The 20,980-nt window shown below is 44.1% G+C and overlaps 3 protein-coding genes across 9 annotated transcripts; 2 read left to right on the top strand and 1 right to left on the bottom strand.

Moving 5' to 3' along the window:
* Positions 1–50: 50 nt before the first annotated feature.
* Positions 51–2,177, bottom strand: LOC116416799 (microtubule-associated proteins 1A/1B light chain 3B). Of its 3 annotated transcripts, none has more exons than XM_031926553.2 (4): positions 1,361–2,177; positions 1,107–1,275; positions 865–1,027; positions 51–787 (listed from the first exon to the last, which is right to left on the bottom strand). In XM_031926553.2, exons 2-4 carry the CDS (start codon positions 1,147–1,149, stop codon positions 628–630), a joined length of 366 nt encoding a protein of 121 aa, XP_031782413.1. In that variant the 5' UTR covers positions 1,150–1,275; positions 1,361–2,177; the 3' UTR covers positions 51–627. The 3 variants fall into 3 exon arrangements, with proteins under 3 accessions (XP_031782413.1, XP_031782411.1, XP_032453926.1); XM_031926551.2 differs by having other exon boundaries at positions 1,107–1,270; positions 1,361–1,722; XM_032598035.1 differs by having other exon boundaries at positions 1,107–1,297; positions 1,361–1,519.
* Positions 2,178–2,287: 110 nt separating this feature from the next.
* On the top strand, positions 2,288–16,908 carry LOC100120092 (dual specificity tyrosine-phosphorylation-regulated kinase 2). Of its 5 annotated transcripts, XM_031926543.2 has the most exons (6): positions 2,288–2,498; positions 2,572–3,210; positions 3,294–5,665; positions 9,904–10,587; positions 10,681–11,075; positions 11,413–16,908. In XM_031926543.2, exons 3-6 carry the CDS (start codon positions 4,499–4,501, stop codon positions 11,552–11,554), a joined length of 2,388 nt encoding a protein of 795 aa, XP_031782403.1. In that variant the 5' UTR covers positions 2,288–2,498; positions 2,572–3,210; positions 3,294–4,498; the 3' UTR covers positions 11,555–16,908. The 5 variants fall into 5 exon arrangements, with proteins under 5 accessions (XP_031782403.1, XP_016840101.1, XP_031782404.1 ...); XM_016984612.3 differs by lacking the exon at positions 2,572–3,210 and having other exon boundaries at positions 4,222–5,665; XM_031926544.1 differs by lacking the exons at positions 2,288–2,498; positions 2,572–3,210 and having other exon boundaries at positions 3,217–3,440; positions 4,222–5,665.
* Positions 16,909–17,054: 146 nt separating this feature from the next.
* LOC100120026 (ras-related protein Rab-40C) lies at positions 17,055–20,876 on the top strand. Its single transcript, XM_001603658.6, has 4 exons — positions 17,055–18,588; positions 18,661–18,854; positions 18,923–19,145; positions 19,230–20,876. The coding sequence occupies exons 1-4, from the start codon at positions 18,378–18,380 to the stop codon at positions 19,565–19,567; spliced, it is 966 nt and encodes a 321-aa protein (XP_001603708.2). The 5' UTR covers positions 17,055–18,377; the 3' UTR covers positions 19,568–20,876.
* The last annotated feature ends 104 nt before the right edge of the window (positions 20,877–20,980 follow it).

Raw genomic sequence — 20,980 nt, 5'->3', positions numbered from 1 at the left:
CATTCACGCTTTGATGAACGATACAGAGGCGATCAGAAATACGCATAGAATTACAAAAGACACAGATTTATTTATTTCGTAAAGAATGTCAGCATTATACATTCACGTTATCAGTTAGAATAACGAACACAGCCAATCCTCTATCTGTCATTCATCGCTTAAGTTTTTATCAATATTTCATTTATATAGAATAATACACATATAGACGGTATGTTGCAAAGAAGAGAGCAAGACCGAACAAAGGCACAGGGGTATTGTTTTGAATTATGGATGACTTCACTATGAGTGCAACATCCCATGTGTATTACATATAAACATTAGGTACAAAATAAACGGTATTGAGTAAATATATAGATAAAGAGAGACACATGGGATGGAGCATTGCCTAATAAAGAGACTCCTACGTAGAACTACTCAAAAAGGTAAATTCCTCTAGAGGAAAAGGAATATGTTATACTATTTTGATATAGATACAATGCCTTCAGTGATATAGTAAGTATCAGATCAACACACGCTGATACTCCGTTTTTGCATAGCAAAGAAATCTTTGCCTCTTTGTCTAGAGAATAAAAAAACCAACACAGAGATTGAGCTGAAGGCTTCCAGTTTGCTTCTGTACCTCTGTTGCTAACCAAAGACCTCTTGACTCGCGAACACAATATACAGGAATCCATCTTCATCCTTCTCTCGCTGGTAGAGCTGGGCCATAGTGGTGCTACCACTGGCCATGCTCCTCTGATTTACCAGTAAGAAGAAAGACTGTGTGGGATTTAGCTGTAATCTCCTCCTAAAAAAGAAGAGCAAGTTATTTCCAAACATAGGATAGAAATGAATAAAAGCAAGATAAACCAACTCTTTGCTCACCTAACGATTTTAATGAGTTCAGTGACTGACAGATGATCGGGCACTAAAAACTTGCTCTTGTCCAGCAGTGGTAACTGCTTCTCAGCGTAGTACCTCTCAACAATGATGGGCACCTTGTTAGGGTGCTTCTCCTTAATGAGGTTAACATCGGCGACCCGCTGATCTGGAAATCAACAGAGAGACGCGTCAGATCGATTGTGCGCAGTTTTCACGAAGGGAGAGAGTTGGTGTGGCGTGCCTACCGAACGAGCGCTTTTCCTTGAAAGACTTCGGTGTGGTGTTCATTGTGTAAATCCAAACCTCTCGAGTAACTGGCTATTCCTTCGAAACCACGCTGTCGCTGTGTCTTAGAATAAGGAACACGAAGTTTTCCGCATCACATTACGCTCTCTTTTCCCATGAAGATCTATACTGACGCGCACACAGAGGAAAACTGATTAGAGTATAGAGCAGTGTAAAATGCACGATCCTCTATATACACGTCGCTTCGACTTACCTTCTCGATTGGTTCTTATAATACGGGCAGCACTTTTAGCTGTGCGCGACGGGCAATAACAACGATGCCAAACGTTTGGCTACCGATGCTGTGTATTTACTGCGCTGCAAGCGAACGACTGTCCGATGCGTGTGTTGATCGCAGCGCACGTCTGTTTTCATATTGTTGTGGGTGGGGGGGGGGGGGGGCACGCGCTGCTGCTGTGACGCGGGCTGACTGAGAGAAAGCAGAACACGACTCTGCGCGCGTGTGCAAAGTGGTTAGAGCCCCAGAGCCCCTTTTGCGCGCGCATTTTTAAATTTGCCTTTTCGTTTTTGTTTATATATTTTTATTGCGCGCTGAGAGTCCAAGTTATCGCGCGATGAACTTTTCTATAACGACGAGTGACTCATCGATCTCTGCGAAGCCTTGAACCGATTACTGGGGTGATAACATAGATGTGAGACAATTATTATTATATTGTTTTATCGCGATGTTTAGATTTCGTGCGGCTACTGTTACGAATCGATATCGATTCGTTCTCACAGCCCGAGTCCATTGCGATGACAATTCGGACGACACATTTAACATTTGCGCAAATTGTTTTGTTACTTGCTGATCGTGAACCGATAGTGGGTCGCGTAGTGAGTAGGAGGATTTTATAAAGGAGTTCGAGGCTAGTACGATTATCAGACTATACCCATCTTATAGTTTTGCACTAACTTTCAGTAAAAAACACAGCAACGGAAATGCTCTAAATCTGAAGTAAGATTAATACCTAAACGTAAAGTTTGAATATCGCGCTTTGACTAAAGTCACGTGATTACGCCTTACTTCATCTTTTGCGACAGAAACGGCTTGCGCATTACTTCAGATGATTATCTTTGGACCCACATCGGGATAAGCGCTGCTGATGACGCTGAATATATGCGTGAGAGAAAGCGAAACAATTCTGCGCATGCGCAAATCAGTGAGAGCGCTTTGTTCCTGCTGACATTTGAATTTGCCTTTTCGTTTTTATTACTTCGTTGCAGCTCTTTTTATCGCGGACTGAGTGTCGAGTTATCGCGTGATGAGGAACTTTTCTAGCTACTGCAGAGTCATCGATCTCAGCGCAGCCTTGAACCGATGCGGATTGGGCGATGGATAGGAGATAATAGTAATTATTGCATCGTTTACGGAGATCATAGCCAAACAATCGTGCTTTATTGCGATGTTTATATGGATTTAAGAATCGATCTTCACACCTCTATCCGGAGACCCCACGATGACACACTTATTTATAACGTCTGCGCATAAATTAGAAAATCACGTAACCGAAATCCAAAATTCTTCCGTAAGTGCATATATATACCTACTCGGAGACTCATAAATAAATCCAAAGCGGAGAGCCTGTATAGGTATACAACACACCCCCAATCGGTCCCTCGGCAGGCCACCAGCCCCCCGTAAATCACTCTCTCCCGCTGAGAGAAAGAGAGAGAGAGCGTAAGCGGAAGAGAAGCTTTCACCCTAATCCGACGAACGCCTAGAAAAAGGGCCATCGGACTTGGGAATCGATCGGCTCTGTTTATACATATATAGCTATCCCTAGAAGCGAGTGCGGGTCGTTGTTCGGTTAAAAAAAAAGTATACAGCCTTGACTGGACCGTCCGCTGCTGCCACCTAGCCGACGTTACTCCGCGATTCTCTGTTGTCTTTCGCTCGCTGCTCTGCGCGACGACGGCGATGTTCCACAGCGCAGCACTACTCCCGTGTTCGGACTCGCGCTCACGCGCGCGCGCGCGCTGGTATAGTGCCGCTATAACAGCTCTCTCTCTCTCTCTCTTTCTCTCTCTTTCTCTCTGCAAAGGCAAACTAGAGGAAGTGCAGTCAGTATACTACACGATCGCGCTGCTGCAACAGCAGCATAAGCGTATAGTCATTTTCGCTCTTTTCTCCTCTCGGCATATAGGTATATACGTGCGCCTGGGTATCACCTATACTAGAAAAGAGACGAGGAAAAAAAGGATCGAGGAACGGAGGAGACGTACAACGAAGAGCTGGGAATAGTCGTTGAATTTTGCCGTCTCTACGCGGTCTTCTGATCGATCGCGATATGGTAATAGCAGTACACACTGTCGGCCCTGGTGTACGATAGTCGTCCAGGTGAAGCACACGACTCGCGCTGTGTATGTGATAGAGATTGAGAGAGGGAGAGAGAGAGAGAGAGAGAGAGAGAGAGAGACAGTGTGTCGAAGAGTGTGAAGGGAGGAATAAGAAAGTCCCGTTCCGACACGAGGCAGTGCGCGCGCGAGGAGTATAGCGCGCGCAGTGTCGTCCGGACGGAAAACTGGGACGCGAGGCAGCCTCCCGTGCAGCGTGCCTGCATCTCGCGCCGTACACCTACGGCACATATATTTTTCGAGGAGCAGGCGTGAGTAAGTGCTCGCTCTCTCTCTCTCTCTCTCTCTCGCGCATAGGAGAAACATAACGAGACATAGAAAGGGGAGAGGGAGAGCGCAAGCGCGCTGCTATACTACTCCGTGTCCGGCGTCATCGAACCTCGACACTGCGAGAAAGACGGAAGATCGCCGTATAGCCAACATACACACACACACACACACACAGAAGTCCTGCGGGTTCGTTGCGTGCGCGCTGTTGTCGAGTAGCGAGAAGTATACGAGAGTGAGAGAGAAGGGAAGAGAAGCCGCTGCTGCAGCTGACTCCCGCTCGCGCGAGTCCGCTTCGGAGCAGGAGAGAATTTTTCATATACGTCAGCAGCGCGAGCAGGACGCAGAACGCGAGCGCATGGACATTCTCGTTAGCGCGTTGACCGACGGGGGAGGTTGACGTCGTTGTTGTTGCTCCGAATGAAGTCGACCGATTGTTGGATTGTTCAGGACAGCCTAAGCTCTCGACGATGACGATGCCTCTGACGAGCAGGACTCGAGCCGCAGCACGTCGTCGCGGTTTCGGCAGCCAGCCAGCAGCAGCTCTCGCCGAGGACGAGGACGGCTCCAACTGCTCGCCCCTACGGTAATCGAGCTGACCCCAAGGTCGGACAGCGCGAGGACACACAAAGAGCTCCGAATCGACTCGGAGAGCACAGAGGTAGTAGAAGTAGTGGTGGTAGTAGTAGTAGTAGTAGTGGCAGCAAACCGAGAGAAAGAAGAGGACATGCCCTTGTCAAGGCCGCCCCCACTCTCAGCAGGCATCTCCTCGCTGGAGCAGCTTCACGCCTACGCCTACGGCGAGAGCAATCACCTGCCGCCCCTCAGAGCCGGTAGTATGGTGCTCAAACAAGGCGAATCTCCAGCTGCCGCGGCCAGTTCGCGCGACGAGCAGCAGCAGCTTCTGGGCACGACGCACCTGCCGAGCCTCAACTCCAGCACGAACAACAGCCTGCAGAACCTCGCCTCGGCCAACAACTCGGACCTGCTGACGACGTCGCAACTGCTGGCCAGCGCCCACGCGAGCCTGCACCACTCGCGATCCAACAGCCAGTCCAGTTCACCCCTCGTCGTCGCCAAGAACGGCGGCGATGCTCACCACGCGTCCCAGCACCATCACCTCCATCATCACCATCAGCAGCAGCAGCAGCAGCAGCAGACGGCTGGCAACCAGGTGTCGACTGGCAACCAGGTGTCGGCGCCGCCACCGGTAGCGGCGTCTGCCCAGGCTGTGAGCGTCAAGCCGAAGACGATGATCGTCACCCCGGACATCGTGATGAAGCTCTACATGAGCAAGCTCACGCCGTACGAGCACCACGAGATCTTCAACTACCCGCAGATCTACTTCATCGGGGCAAACGCCAAGAAACGACCCGGCATCATCGGCATGCCCAACAACAATGACTACGACAACGACAAGGGCTCGTACATACACATCACCCACGACCACGTGGCCTACAGGTACGAGGTGCTCAAGGTCATCGGTAAGGGCAGCTTCGGACAGGTCGTCAAGGCCTACGACCACAAGAATCACGAGCACGTGGCGCTGAAGATGGTGAGGAACGAGGAGAGATTTCACCGACAGGCCCAGGAGGAGATAAGGATACTGCGCAATCTCCGGGAGCAGGACAAGGACAACACCATGAACGTCATCCACATGTTCGACTCGTTCACATTTCGCAATCACATGTGCATCACCTTCGAACTGCTCAGCATCAATCTCTACGAGCTCATCAAGAAGAACAAGTTTCAGGGCTTCAGTCTCCAGCTCGTCAGAAAGTTCTCGCACTCCCTACTGCAATGCCTCGACGCCCTGCACAAGAACAAGATCATACACTGCGACATGAAGCCGGAGAACGTGCTGCTCAAGCAGCAGGGACGTAGCGGAATCAAGGTTCGTGTTTTTTTTTCTTTTTTTGGCCTATCTTCTTTATCGCTTCTCTCTTATCGCTCGACTACTAGTTATACTTTTTTTTTTTTAATCCGTCGCTGTACGACGTCGATAAAAACACTTCTCGCGCTGCGTTTGAAGCACCGAGGGACTATAGGCCATCGCGCGCGTTGGGGATCGACGAAGAAAACGCTTACTCCAGTCTTGTATATGTGTATAGGGTATACGTGTATACACAGAGAGCCGGCGAAAATGCCAGGTAGCTCTCTCTCTCTCTTTCCCGGTTATCGATCTTTTTTTTCGTAACCGCCAGAGCAGCCCCTCGCACTCTGTTTACCTTGTACGTACGCGATCTCTTTTGTATAATCAGCTGATTCTCCTCGACTGACAACGAATTCATGTTTCTAGGTATGCACAACACGCACGCAAGCATCAGCACCAGGTCTAAATATCCAATCGCTCCGAATTGAGAGATCGAATGAGAAATCCCTGCGGCTTCTATTTTTTCCTCCCGCTGTATGCGAGAGAGAGAGAGAGAGAGAGATGCAGGTGTCACGGCGACGACGGCACACCCCCGGAACACGCCCTAGTTTATCCTGCTATTATGGAGTTTTCAATATTACACAATACTCTCGCTCTAATTTTAAACGCGGATCTCGACGATTCCACCTGAAATTACGTGCGCTGAGGAGGTGTATATAACGAGAGTGACGTATTGTAGCGGAAATCGGCGCGGCGACTACTAACGAGGGGGATGCCTCTACCTGTGTAACGGAGCACAATAGATTTGCACGGAGGAAACAAATAGGCGGAATCGAGCAAAAGTTTTGCGAGTCGCTCTCATTGTCCTCCTTAATGTTGGCTCGTCCTGGATCTTCTTGCTTATATGCGCGCTTTTCACTCGCTGCCAGTATATATGCATATAGTGTCTATACTGTATACCTATAGGCAGCATTGTGTCGTGCAGAGACAAACAAGCTGCTGCACGGGAAAGCCTCGTGACGAATCGATGAGTCGACGCGACGGAGGCTCTCATTCAGTAGCTGCTCTCTGCTCTCTCTCTCTCTCTTATATACTGATGGATATATACTCTTTCTCGCGCGTCGCTCGTCTCTTCTTCTTCTTCTACTTCTTTCTGTCTCTCTGCGGCGCCCGGAAAGCTTCCGGCTCGATATGGCGCTCTGCCCGTCGCACATCACGATCTCTCGAGTCGCGCTTGAGTCACTTCGCGTTTATATGTCTGCTATAGCTCCGGCTCATATGTGCACTCGATCATAGCTAATATATTGCCCGGTGACTGCGCTCGCGGAAGTTCCTGCTACCTATTCGTTTCGGTTTCCAGCGCTTTTGAATGACGCTATTTCCTCTCTTTCTCTCTCTGTGACTATATCTATGTGCTTTCATTTTTCGATAGAGTTGAAAATCTCTTGACACTCATAAATAGGTCCTCGTAGCATAGATGCTAATGAATTCTTCGTTTTTCTTTTGCGACAGCGGCGACGATGACGCGAATCTTCTCGCTTTTATAACCTGGTGTCGAGTCATGCCAACAAATAAATTCAAATGATCCACTCGCGCCGCTTTTTAATTCAGCTTTGATGCACCCGGTATTACACGTGCTAGCGTAGAAATTCATAAGTGAATGACTCTGATATGTCTGACTTTGATCTCACAGCCGCAGAAAAAGTATACTCGTAAGTATATATCAACCTTCAAAAATAGAAGTGACTAACACGAGTCTCTAAAAGGTAGTCCAATTAAAAGCGTATAGTCTAAAGCCAGTTCTATTTCCGATTGCCAATGCGCCTATAGAACAAATCAATATTTTTCTCCATCGCGGACGTGCACACGCGACCGTTAAAAAAAAAAGAAATCACGCTATATAACTCTCCAAAAAAAGCAACGGACTCTTTCTCCGTACTGAAATTCGACGCTAATGACGAAAACCGAGATAGCGCGAGAAAGTGTATCTGACCGGAAAAAAGCGAGCGGCGCGTGTGCGTCAATCCCTACCGCCTCCCACAATTTTTCGGCATAGTCGTACAGCACACATGTTCGAGAAAAGAGCGAGATAAAATAGAATAGCGAAAAAGAGCGCGCCGGTCATTTCGTAAACTCGCATAATATAATATACTAGAGAGAAAGAGCGAGGACCTCTGCGGTCGTTTACCTCTTGGCATCGGCGGCGTTGCCGTTGTTGCTTCGAAAAACTGTTTATTTAGGAATTTTTTTTCGTACCTTATAACTGTCTGCTCTCTTACACGCTGTACTTGTTCCCCGGACCATAGACTCGTATTAGCTTGCGTCTCTTTTTCGTCAATGAAAATAACCAAAGCCTGTAACGTAACTGATGCGACTCGTATATACGGCAGGTGTATAGCGGTTCGTTTATTCGACGCATTACGGAGTAAACGTTGCGTCATCGCACTATCGATATGCTTATTTTTTTTTGCGCGACGCGTCGCCGGACAATGTATATTACCGGACGGCTAAAAATAAACGTTCACTCGCATTATCTCTTGCAGAGGATCTGGTTTACTCGCTCGCGCGCTGCTCCAAATCTTAATATCTCGATTGTGGTTGTACGAAGTGCGCATTCGCGGATCTAAATTGCGCGCGACGCGATTTCCCAGCGCGCGAGAAAGGTCGCAGTCGCGGTTGGAAACTGCGATGCATACAGCGGCTTATCGCTGTACGAGAACTGTGAAAAAAATATTGTAATGTGGAAGCAACCTCGAGATTGGTTTTTGACCCGTGATTTTTGTTACGTATTGTTTATAAACAATTCGTTCTTTCATCTCCGCGTGTTGGTCTCGTGGGAGAGATCCCGATAATGTTTATGGTATTTACGTTCGCGATAATTTATTACTTAACACTCATACGCACTCGAGTATTTCCGCGATGCGTAAATCGCGAATCGTCGATAGAGTAGCACTCGTTGCACGTACACACGGGCGTGAGAATCGTTTCGCAAGATCGTCTACCTACAATCTATCTAACCCACTTATTCGGGCACATATAGCGTCTCTGAGAGATATCTCGAAGTTATCACGAAGTCTGCGAACTTCTCTCGGCGCGAATCAATACGTTTCTCTCTCGGCAACGAAATCAAGGCATTTAGACTCGGCTCCGTAAAATTATTCACTCCGCAGCTCGAGTCGCGCGCGCATATCGCAAATCGATAAACACGCACGCGTGCGACGTGACGATTTTTTATCTCCGCGGATGAATCTCTCTCTCTCTTCCGCGCGAAGAAAAGCGACTGACCTTCGGCAATCACATGCTCCAAAAAATTGTTGCAAAAATTAGCGACGATAAAATCGTCAAGCATTATAAGCATGTAACTATCGATCTTTCCTCGCTCTCTCGAACTAAATAGAAAATGTACAACTGCATGCAGCTCTCTCTCTCTCTCTCTCTCTCGCTCGTTATCGATCTGCTTCTCTCCGCTTGTTTACGTTTATAAAAACGCTCGAGTTTTCAGCCACGCGACTCTATGGGAAAAATACAGTCTGCGGAGAGACGTCGCGAATCAAGTTATGTATATGAATTGTGTATACCTAAACGTATAGAGAGGGAGAGAGAGAGGAGAAACTCCGGATGAAAAATGAATTCAATTCCGAGCCGAGAGATTTTATCGCATTCGTTATACACTCACGTACACACAAGTCTCTCTCTCTCTCTCTCTCTCTCTCTTCTCTTGGCGAATGACGAATCGACGATTTCCACGGAAATAGGCTGGCAAAATATACAAGTATATACGCTTCCGCGAGAGAAGCGTCGTCGCGCGGTACTGCGTCACTGTTTTATATATCCGCGCCGAAAACTCTTTTTCTCTCCCTTATAACTCTCGGCCGTGAAAAATACTCGATAAATCGGCTGCGATATAACGCGAGAGCGAAGACACGCAGAGCAGGGCATATCATATATATGAGAAAGAGAGATAGAGAGTAGGACTCGCTCTATCGACTTCGCTCGCGCTAGCCGTACCATACTATTAATAGTGCAACGTCAACCTATTCCATTTCTATTTTTACGAGGTCGTGCATCACAGCGCGGTAGGCCCCATCTTCCTTTCGCGCACCTGCATCACACACATACACGCGAGAGAGAGAGAGAGAGCAGCCGCAAAATGAAAGACTATATATCCATCGCTCTCTCTCTTTCTCTCGGGAGAGCCCTACAGTCGCATACACTTTTGCTCCACTTGCCCGAACTAACGCTCGGTTTCTTTTTCGCAGGTGATAGACTTCGGCTCGAGCTGCTACGAGAACCAGCGGGTCTACACGTACATCCAGTCGCGCTTCTACCGCGCGCCCGAGGTAATCCTGGGAGCGTCTTACGGTATGGCGATCGACATGTGGTCGTTGGGCTGTATACTCGCGGAGCTGCTCACCGGATTTCCGCTGCTACCAGGCGAGGACGAGCCCGACCAGCTGGCCTGCATAATCGAGCTGCTGGGGATGCCTCCGCAGCGACTGCTCGACAAGGCCAAGAGAGCCAGGCAGTTCATCAGCACGAAGGGCTACCCGCGCTACAGCGCCGTGACCTTCAACTCCGACGGTAGCCTCGAGTTCAGCGGTGGACTGTCTCGCAGGGGAAAGTTCCGCGGGCCGCCTGGCTCGAAGGAGCTGAAGAGAGCGCTCAAAGGCTGCGACGATCCGCTCTTCCTCGACTTCATAGAAAAGTGCCTCGAGTGGGACCCGGAACTACGCATGACCCCGAGCAGAGCACTTAGGCATGCTTGGCTGAGACGACGACTGCCCAGGCCTCCTGATCCGGCTGGGGCCCAGCAGCAGCAGCAGCAGCAGAAAATCAGTCCAGTGGTCAAAGCGCACGATGTTGCGCAGCCTCAGCAGGCCGTTGCCGCTGCTGCTGACCTGCCCAGCCTCACCACCTCTCAGCTGCTTCATAACACCATACAGGTAGCCACGGTATTATTTTTAGATGTTTTTTGTCATGTACGTACCTCTTTGTGAACGAGCCGTCTAACAAGTTGTCGATCTGGCTTGTGGTAGGGTAGCGGTACGCTGGGTCTACGTACGTGCCCGTCCGGCAATAGTCGGGGCTCGAGCAAGGCCGCGAGTTGCTGTAACCAGCAGCAGTCCCAGCAGCACCAAACGCAGCAGCAGAGTCAACAGAGTCAGCAGCAGCAGCAGCAGCAGCAGAGTCAGCAGCAGCAAAAAAAGGAAGGCGAGCAGCTGGCCAACAAGCTGCGCAAGCTCTTGGCCGACATGAAGACCAGCAGCAACAACATCAACAACGTCAACAACACCACGCAGCACAACCGCCGGCAGCTCTATACGCAGCTATCGCGGCTTAACTTTTCCGACACATGCGAACCCCCCCTAACGGCTTACTCCGATAAGGCTAATTCACAATGCCACTCGAAAGCTCTGTGGGACAGCCTCAGGTAAGTCCTGCAGTAGCCCGCGGGTTCGGATGCTTTGTAAGCCTCTCTATCACTCGCATCTATCTCACGCATCTACCATATCCTGCTCATCTAGTGGCTAGTTATGCATACGCTCACTTATCATGCATTCACTTTTATTTTTTTTTTTTTATTTTATTTTATTACTGTTTTTATATATCTTTATGAAACGAACAATCATGTCGAAGGCTTCAGAGCTCGCACCAAGTCACTGTCCGTAGCTTCTCACTCGAGCATTTTATAATACTTAGATGATCCGATGGTAGTGGCCGCCATAGAGACGCACCTCATCTTATCGTTGTATTCTTATGATTCCTAGCCTGCAGGACGTAAAGCAACACAGCAACGGCTCCTCCCACGACAGTCACAGCTCTCATGGTTCTTTAGGCAGCGTCTCCGACAGGTCACTCGTCGATAAAGACGTCTGGCAAGACATACGGCGCTACGCCGCGGAAATGTGAGCCGCTCGTCCGACGATCTCCTCCTTCCTCTCAATTACGCGGTCCACTTCTTGTCACCGAATCGAAAACGAGCCTCGGAATAATTTTTGACGCTTTATTTGCTTCATCCGTTGATGAAAAATTTTTTTAGAAACTTTAACCCAGTGCGCGATTGGAGTTTTTTTATCTCCTTTTTATTGTGCTTACTTTTGTACAATCCAAAAGAATTCGTTAATTTTAGCATTTTCATAATATTTGTTTTTACAAAGTGACCGACATGGTTCTTCGTATAAATTTATCGTTTATACTGAGTTCATGGTGGACCTAATTTTAAACTACGTTGGCGGACGATTACTTGACATTTTTATTCTAGAAAAATGGTTCCAAAGTAATCCTTACGTGTCAACTAGCGTCGAAAGCTAATCCAGGCCTCGTACTGTTGAACGGTGCAAATGGACGAAAATTCGGCATCCGAGCCCATTTTCCCAAGCGTTTTATGGCCCTTCGCATGTGTATTGAGTTATGTCTCGTTTTATTGTACTGATTACTTTGTATAGCACCGATAGCCGGTATATTTGTCGACTTCTAGTTTTTACTTGTTCATTTTGTTTTTTCTACTTTATTACTCATAGACTGTATGCAAAATTCGACAAAATGATAGGTCATTTCGTCGTACGTATATTATTGATAATCAGCCGAAAATCTGTTTTTTCTAAGTCACGTTTTTAGAGTCGTGATAGCAAGAAACAAGATTTCATGTGATAACTGGAGCATTAGCTGTACTCACGTGTGTCGTCTTGGAAATCGTTGTACGAGACACTTGGCGTTTTGCTTTTTCATTGGATGCTAAACTACTGCCATTAGTTTTTATGGTTATAATAACGTGACGATCAACTTCGCCACAAGCGCGATTTTGCACTGAATATATAAAAAAAGCTTGTGAAAAATTGTCTGCGTAAAGATTTTTATTGTAAGTGGATACAAGTCACACTAGAAAAAAGACTTAATGTAATCGTTTGTTTAATAGCTCGAATTCTTCGTGTTTTATCAAGATAATCGTGAAAGTAAAAAAAGTTAATTACATTGTAAACTACATTGATGTACAGAGTCCCGAGTTCCGATTCTAGTATATAAAACGATGAGCGCTGACGACTCGTAATTTTACTAGTGTGGAGACATTTCCCAGAAAATACTCGAGTGCATAAAACTGTGCAGTGTAAAAGCTTTAGAAGCGTCGAAGTGACGTCCATATTGTGTGAAATTGAGAAAAAACAGCAGGGCCGCAGTCCTCGCTATTTGAAAACAATTTTTTAAAAGCGCAAGTGCATTTTGAATGGATCGAGTCTTGTACAACGCTTTTCCGGATTTATACTCGCGTGCGCGCGATCTGCCGATATTGTTAACATTGAATTATAAGGCTGTGATCCAACGTCTTGACATCTCGACATTTTGTCGAGATGAGTTTCTTTATACACGAGAAATTAGAAAAGAAATAAGTAAGGCGAAAAAATAATTAATTAAAAAACAAGCTCTCAAGTATTTTAGATTTGTACGATGTGTACGTACAACTCTTAACACGTGCACGTGCGCACTTCTCATATCCGAATCGCCTGCATTGCAGTCGCAGCTGGTCGCCGAATCGGACATTAAAAAATGGACACATTTTACTTAAGCAGATACTGTACCATGGCGCATATTCGCTCACTGCCCAGTCAGCGGTATCTTAAAAACTGTCAAATTGCATTTTATTCCCTAGTACGCGGAAAATCAATCGATTGGCAAATTTTATATTGATTTTTAGATTATATTGTAGAGTATATTACATAAGTAGTTTTATGTAAATTTGTGTATGTGTCATGTGTAGTGTAAACGTTTTGTAAGATTTTAACGCTAAAGGACAATTTTAACAATTAGAAATAAAACAATTTAATACGATTTTATATTTTTTCATGCATTTTGCTATCAAATAATTTTAAATTACTTTGTGCGCTAGTTGTACAATATTCATGCATTTTACGCTAGAGTAGTCACAAGTCATTCTTGTACACTTCCAAATACGAAAAATAGTCTGAATTGGCGCCGAGCTTCGGCTGCACTTGCGTCGTACGGAATTAGAGAAAGAAGGAAAAATGCGAAAACGCTGATAAGCTGAGTAAAGAGAAATGGAAATCCAAATTCTGCGAATGTTGCCGCTAGACCGATGGAAATTTCCCTCCTAAGCGAAAACTCGCATAGAATGCGAACGGATTACACCAGTTTTTCACCACCTCGTGACTGAGTGAACTTTTAAAACGAAAGTTCAGAGCGAGCGATCGGGTGAGGTACACGAATAAAAAGTGCAACCTAAAGTCATAATGTTTTTTTTTGCATCAAATATAAACGAGGAATTGTGAAATCGTTGTCGAAAAGATTGTAAAAAAGCTTGCAGCGAGCAGTGCAGGAAGTTTGGGATGCGAAGATACGTAGAAACATTTGCATAACTGCGATACGATGTTCACTTTGTGTTCTTAATTGTATTTATTGAGCAATAGAGAACATGCATAATATTAAAGTTCACAATCGTTCATTTCGTTTGGTCAACCACGAACGTTTCACATTGTAAATATTTCAATTTCTTTAAAGTTTCAATGCCATTTCTGTAGTAAGCGACACTGTTTATCATTGATTTTAGTTCAGTAAGCTTTTTCTTCCAAAAATTAGAAACTTTTTTCAACTTTGACACGAATACGAAAAATTATGCATGTTCTTCAGTTTGAGTGAAGGCTAGACTTTATAATCAACCGCGTGTGTGCGTGCGTGCATGTATACCTTGTATATTAATTTTGTGTGCATAAATATGCCAGAAAATTTCGTGAATACCGAATGAATTTTACACGTGTACGTATGCATGTTTGTATGTGTATCCATTTGATGATAGTTTATCCTCGATTAGTATCGCTTAATCACGACCTACCGGTACGTAATAAGACTTATCATCGTTATATATATTTGAAAAGCGTTTAAAGTACATATGTTTTAAATGTTCTTTTGCACTGATACTACAATTTGTCGGAGCCTGATGTATTTCTGAATTAGCGACGCAATTGCGAAATGCGACTAGCGACAATCTTTTAAAAGAGGGAAAAAAAAAACAAATTGGGCAAACTGCTCTAATCCAATTTCACTTTTTACACTTAGACTTATCAATGGGGCACGATGTTCAAAAGACTTTAAAGCGCTGAAATTATATTGCATTGAGGAAGTTCATTTGGTAAAAAGTCATATCTTATCAGAGCGCAGCATTTGACCTTACTCTAAGCGCGAAATTTTCTGGAAAAAAGGAAAATTTGCACAGACGACACAGAAACATGTTGTAAACATAAACGAACAATGTCTCATTTCTATAATTCGACGCTCGAAACTTGTATCTATTTTATGTTGTCGCATTCGTGAGTCTTTCATCACGCGAAATTCAAAACTCACAAAATCGTTCGCAGAGATGTCTAGATAAGCCTTTAGTATAGTAATAATTGCAATGCTGTAAGTACGTACGCACGCATGATCAGCGACATTGTAAATAGCATATTATAACGTGACGAGTACAATCGTCGCGAAAAATTGTGAGATTCAATGATTGATTATTTTCGATACTCGATCTTTGCTGTAACTTGGAATAACATGTTTCGTGCTGATATATAGATTGGTTCTAAAAATAGTACCAGAGTCCAAGACATGCTAGACGAAACTGGGTAAAAAATTAGCAATCATGGAAAGAAAGTACAGTTTGTCGAGGACACACTGTCTTACTCTAAATTTGGCATGGAGTAGATCAATAAGCGTATATAGTTAATGAATTTGCTCTCTCACTGCGATCGATGAATACATCAATTTTTCAGATCGGCATTTACCTCTGTACAAACATTATCAATAACCTGATGAACTGTGAATCGTTGATTAAGTACAATCGTTTGATCTTTTACCATATCCCGATATTTTATGAGATTTTTATTCAAAGTTAATAGAAAGTTCAACAAAGGCGTTATATTTGCACGACGGCAGAGAAAAAAGTCAATCAATTAATCGTCAATTTTTCGCGGCGAAGGTCGCGCACACGAAAATAAAGCATACTGCATTATACATACCTTCGTACGCATCAATGAAAAGTCCGTTTGTTATAGCGCGCGCTTGTTCTCAAGCATAATGTCATGTGTATAATATATACTATTATAGTATAACGATAACGATGAGATAGAAAGAAAACAAAAGAAACAAATCACTAATGATTAATGAATCCTAGGTGTATAAATGTATAAATAAGGGTGGTTTATAAAAGATAAACAAAAAGGAGAAAAAAAAAAGAAAACCTAGGGATAACGACACACAAACGAAAGGGAAAGTAGTGTGCGACTTTCCTTCTGAAATATGAGAGCGGCGATGCATAATATGATCTCTTTACTCGTACCGTGCGGCATACTATTAGTTATTATGTATAAGCAGAATGCATTAAAGCTATAAGAAAAAAGGACAAGAATAATAAAAGAACAATGTGCATACTCTCGTTACGTCCAACCGCATTTTACCTCCTATAGTTGAATTCCCCAAGCGGACGCGATTGTCGCCGCCGGCGCAACTCCGGAGGGCGCACTACGTGACTTATATATACAATATATATCGGCAAAGAATTATATTAGAAGACCGCGCGCAACGTTTTGTTATATACATATAATATATAATTATAGACTTTGTGTGCGCGCGCGAGAGCGCGGCGGAGCAAACCCGGCAGCGAAGATAATATACCTATAATTAGCGAGAGGGCGCCGATTGAGAAGAGCAGCTCGTTCAGACGTGAAAACTGAAAAAGTAAAGCGAAATAATAAGTAAACGATGAGAGTGATTACACAAACGCATTATGTACGTAATAAACTGTAGCGAATTTGCGCGAGTCGTAAAGAAGTATAAAACTGACGCGAGGAGGAAGGAAACGAAGAGAGCTAAAAAGAAAAATGAAGAAGAAATCGCCTTGAGAGTATCGCCTCGTCCGTTTCGCCACGGATAATAAAAATACACTTTCGCGTTATAGATGTTAAAGTAATACGTCTTGACGAAGTAACGGCGAACGTTACTGGCGTCGCGTAAGACATACGCGCAAGATATCGAGCAACGCGGCAATTAATTAGTGTTCGAAAGAGCTGTAGAGAAGGAGAAAGAGAGAAGGTGACGATGATGATGATGATGAAGAAGAAGGAGATGATAATGAGGGTGCGAATAGCGCGTTCGATATGATGTATACTCTTACGATGCAAGTGCAACCACTCGAGTTCATCTTCTTTCGAGAACCAGTGCCCGAATACCTGATTTGATTATTATAAATGAATAAATACTGCTTACGACGGTTACATTCGTTTTTCACTCGTCTCCTCGTCCGTCCCATCCATTTTTGTTATTCGAATGTTGAGACTTTCAAAGGCGTTTAACTATTCGGGTTTTTATTATTTTTAACGTATTTGGTTCTGTTGTACTTTTCTAATTCAAATATATTTTTCTTCGTAAAAGTCTAATTTAAACCGATCCAACAAGTGATTGAATTGATAAGGCTTATTTTTTTTTTTTAAATCTGAATAATAATATAATAAAATTAAAACAAATATATTACCTATTAAAACCCATATAAAGACCAATTCTAAGATTTTGTCAGTTTTTTTAAATCGTATTTATAATTATAGTTGCACGCGCAGACGTCGGAGCATCTCTAACCGCGGCCATGTTGAAATCCAATATATACACACACACACACACACACACACACAATAGAGACCAAAATCGCCAGTCTTTTTTCGTATATATATATATATATATAGGTACCCACCGTGTAGCGCAAAGTGCGCGCAGAGTGCAGACCTGTCTCTCCGTACGATCGCGTCACATACAGTATACTGTATAGATCTCTTTCTCGCGCAAGTGCGCATGCACTTGATAGACAGAGACAGCACGAGTCTGCGGTCTGCTGACGTCCGTCGCCATACCTATATACATGTGTATATATAAGCACTCTCTCTCTCTCTCTCTCTCTCCGCATCTATGTCGTCGGAGAGAGTCGTGTCCGCGTCCGCGTTGTTCATCCACAGCAAGTCTTCCACGTAAACAAAGTGCAATTATACAAAAGAACGTCTCGTCGTTTAGCAGTGTGTAGCTGCATCGGACGTGAGGAGTAATTAGAGAGGATATTATTATTACATACGAGAAACGTCTCTCTGTCTCTTTCTCGTTCGTGTGTATGTGCGGGCTGTGTATATATGTGTGCGCGCGTGCAGCTGCGCCATGACCATTCGAGTCGAGTTGTGTTCTCCTTTCTTTCTTCGCGGTAATTGATAATCGCCGAGTAAACGGCGCCGTTCCGCTTCTAGGCATTCTAATGAGCCTGGCCCAACAACGGCATAGGTGAAATCGCAGCTCTACGTACTTACTGCACCATCGGACAGAGAGACGAATATGGCTCTGCTGCAGTTGCTGTCCGAATAGCTATATAGAGCCTCGGCCGGTCTCCTATGTACATATACATATATACCTATACACCTTGCCAAAGATTTTTCTCTTTTCCTCTCAAGGACGCGGCGTGTGTTTTTGTCGCGCGCGCAGCTGCGCCACAGCAGTGTATAGCCAGCAGTTGAAGCTGATATTTTCGCAATCGCGCCAACGCATCGGAGCTGCCCTCGCGAATTCCTCTCGACGTCGACGACGACTGCTATAGTAGTCTATACGTTTCATCCTGTTGTGCTGCATCGTATATTATATCATCGCTGCTGCACACCATACCAGAGTTGCAAGCTTGCAGTATGCCCAGCGAGATCTGCAGCTCCAGGCTATTATGGCAGCAGGAGAGGATAGCCAAGTCAATGCCACCAATGCATGCGGCAACAACAACAACAACAATGCTGCCACTGCCAAGCCCCGACAGGAGAAGCAGTACGACTACCTGCTCAAGTTCCTCCTTGTTGGAGACAGCGACGTAGGAAAGCAGGAGATTCTTTCTGGCCTCGAGGATGGGGCATTTGAGTCTCCGTTCTGCAGCGGTAGTGGTATGAACCTTTACATTGGCTTTTCATTCTACCTTTTTGGACAAGTAATTCTTTCATTCGTCTTTACTCTAGCCTACAAAACTACTACTATCTTGCTGGATGGAAAAAGGGTGAAACTGCAATTATGGGACACTTCAGGACAGGGAAGGTTCTGTACCATCATAAGATCCTACTCCAGAGGAGCACAAGGAATTCTCTTAGTTTACGATATAACAAACAAGTGGTCTTTCGACGGCATTGACCGTTGGCTCAAGGAAGTAGAGGAGGTATGTTTATGACAACTTTGCAATGGATGCTGTTAGTATAAACCAATAACCCTCTTACGTTTTTACAGCAAGCACCCGGAGTACCAAAAGTATTAGTTGGTAATCGTCTTCACTTAGCTTTTAAGAGACAAGTAAGTGAGCGAGATGCTGAATTATATGCTGCTAAGAATCGCATGGCCTTTTTTGAGGTATCCCCTCTTTGCGATTTCAACATAAGAGAGAGCTTCTGCGAACTCTCTCGAATGGCTCTTCATCGCAATGGAATGGAACGTTTGTGGAGATCCAATAAAGGTATGTTTGCATTGCTTTAGTTTAACAATAACGAGATAAAAGTAAAGATTACAGATTGGATCTGACAATCGTTTTACTTTCTAGTCTTAAGTCTCCAAGAACTGGCCTGCCGTGCAATTGTTGCAAGAACTACAGTTTACGGCATAGAACAGCTACCATTGCCTGCTTCTATAAAATCCCATTTGAAGTCCTACGCCATGACGACAGTACCACAGCTTCGACCCCGCCTCCACACCTCTTGTGGCAGTCGAACTCTCTGTACGATTAAAGCTCTAAATCTCGGCCACCGCAGGTGTGTACGCTTTGTGACTGGAAACAGTCCCAGCAGTGGAGGTTCCTCGACGCCTGGGAGTTCACCGTCCGGAAGTACTAACGACTCGCGAACGAGTTGCGTCGGTCGAAATTCCTGTACGATATCTTGATCAGAAAGAGCGTTGATTCGCGTTCGATTCATTGTGCGTTACAGCGTCTAACGGCGCATATCAATTCTGTTCCTTCTACACTAGCACTTAATGAAATTCGATATGAATTTAACAAAGACTCGATAAATTATGATACTTTGAAAAAATAATTTATCGCATCAATCCGATATGTTAGTTCAAAGCATTAATCATTGCAGGGTAAATGTTTAAGTAAGACTTGTCTAAAGTATTAGTGTAGAAGAGACATTCAAGTGGACGTCCATCCTCTATCCTTTGAGAAATTTATGAAATTTCTTCATAGTGGATAGGGAAACCTCGAAACGGGCAATATATGACTTAATTAAGTAAGTGTAAGTGATAAATTCGCGTGCGCGTGTTGTATTTGAAGTGCATGAGAGCATTATAATCCTATACACATGCAATTCTTAGTTTTTGAAAATTCAAGATTCCATTGTAACGAATGTAGAAGCTGTTATGTTTTTATCTTGTTTCTTTTTTTTTTACAAAAATTGTTAGGACAAAAAGTCCTCTAGTCGGATTAAGAAAATTCATATTTAATTGATTTTTCATTGTAGTAATGCAATAATAATCGGGTATGATTGTTAATTTCATGCGTCCATTGTAAAATCCAGAGTAAATATACTTTGGTGAATTGTGTTCTATAAACTTTGCAACAATATGTACAAACAATTTTTTACACTCTTCCACATTAACCTGACTATCATCAGCAACAGTAGCGAGCTAGTCACAGTGATGAATTTCAAGCTGTAAACAAAACTCTCTTTTCTTCCGTACTTGCTGTAAGTTTGTTTTGATTTAACAAAACGTGTATTTATATAAAAAATCTATGTTTAAAGATTGTACAAACTTGACAGGGTTCGTCTGATAATCGATCTGAAGAAAATGTAACGGCATTAATCCGATTATTAGTTAGAAGCCATCATATTGATAGAAGGAATCGATCAAGAATTAGAAATGTTGGGATGCTAGATAGAACTGTACTAATGTTTTCAAAGTTTTGAACGAGAACTGAAAAAATGCGTGTATAAAAAAAAGACGAAAAAATGTTGTCTTATTATTTATATGTATACGCTACTGTAAGTCGATAAAAATGCGATTGTAAAAGAACTCGATGCCAATCATATTTTTGTACATCTTGTATAAAGTATTTTATGTTACTTACTAAACTTCTCGTCGACGTACGTATAGGTGTGGGTGTATGAATATTTGAATCATGTAAACAAAGTGCGTGTATATCGCTCATAGACAAAATGTGAAACACTTGTAATATAAACAGCATTCAAGCACACTTTCTTATTCTTTCCTTCATGTCCTTATATGTATATACTTTTAATCTCTTCAAGATAAATTGGCGCGTAAAATTTTGAATTACTGTACTACAGCTGCTCGATT

This window comes from Nasonia vitripennis, chromosome 3, assembly GCF_009193385.2.
Source record: "Nasonia vitripennis strain AsymCx chromosome 3, Nvit_psr_1.1, whole genome shotgun sequence".
Lineage (NCBI taxonomy): Eukaryota > Metazoa > Arthropoda > Insecta > Hymenoptera > Pteromalidae > Nasonia > Nasonia vitripennis.
This window is presented reverse-complemented; position numbering and strand designations above follow the sequence as displayed.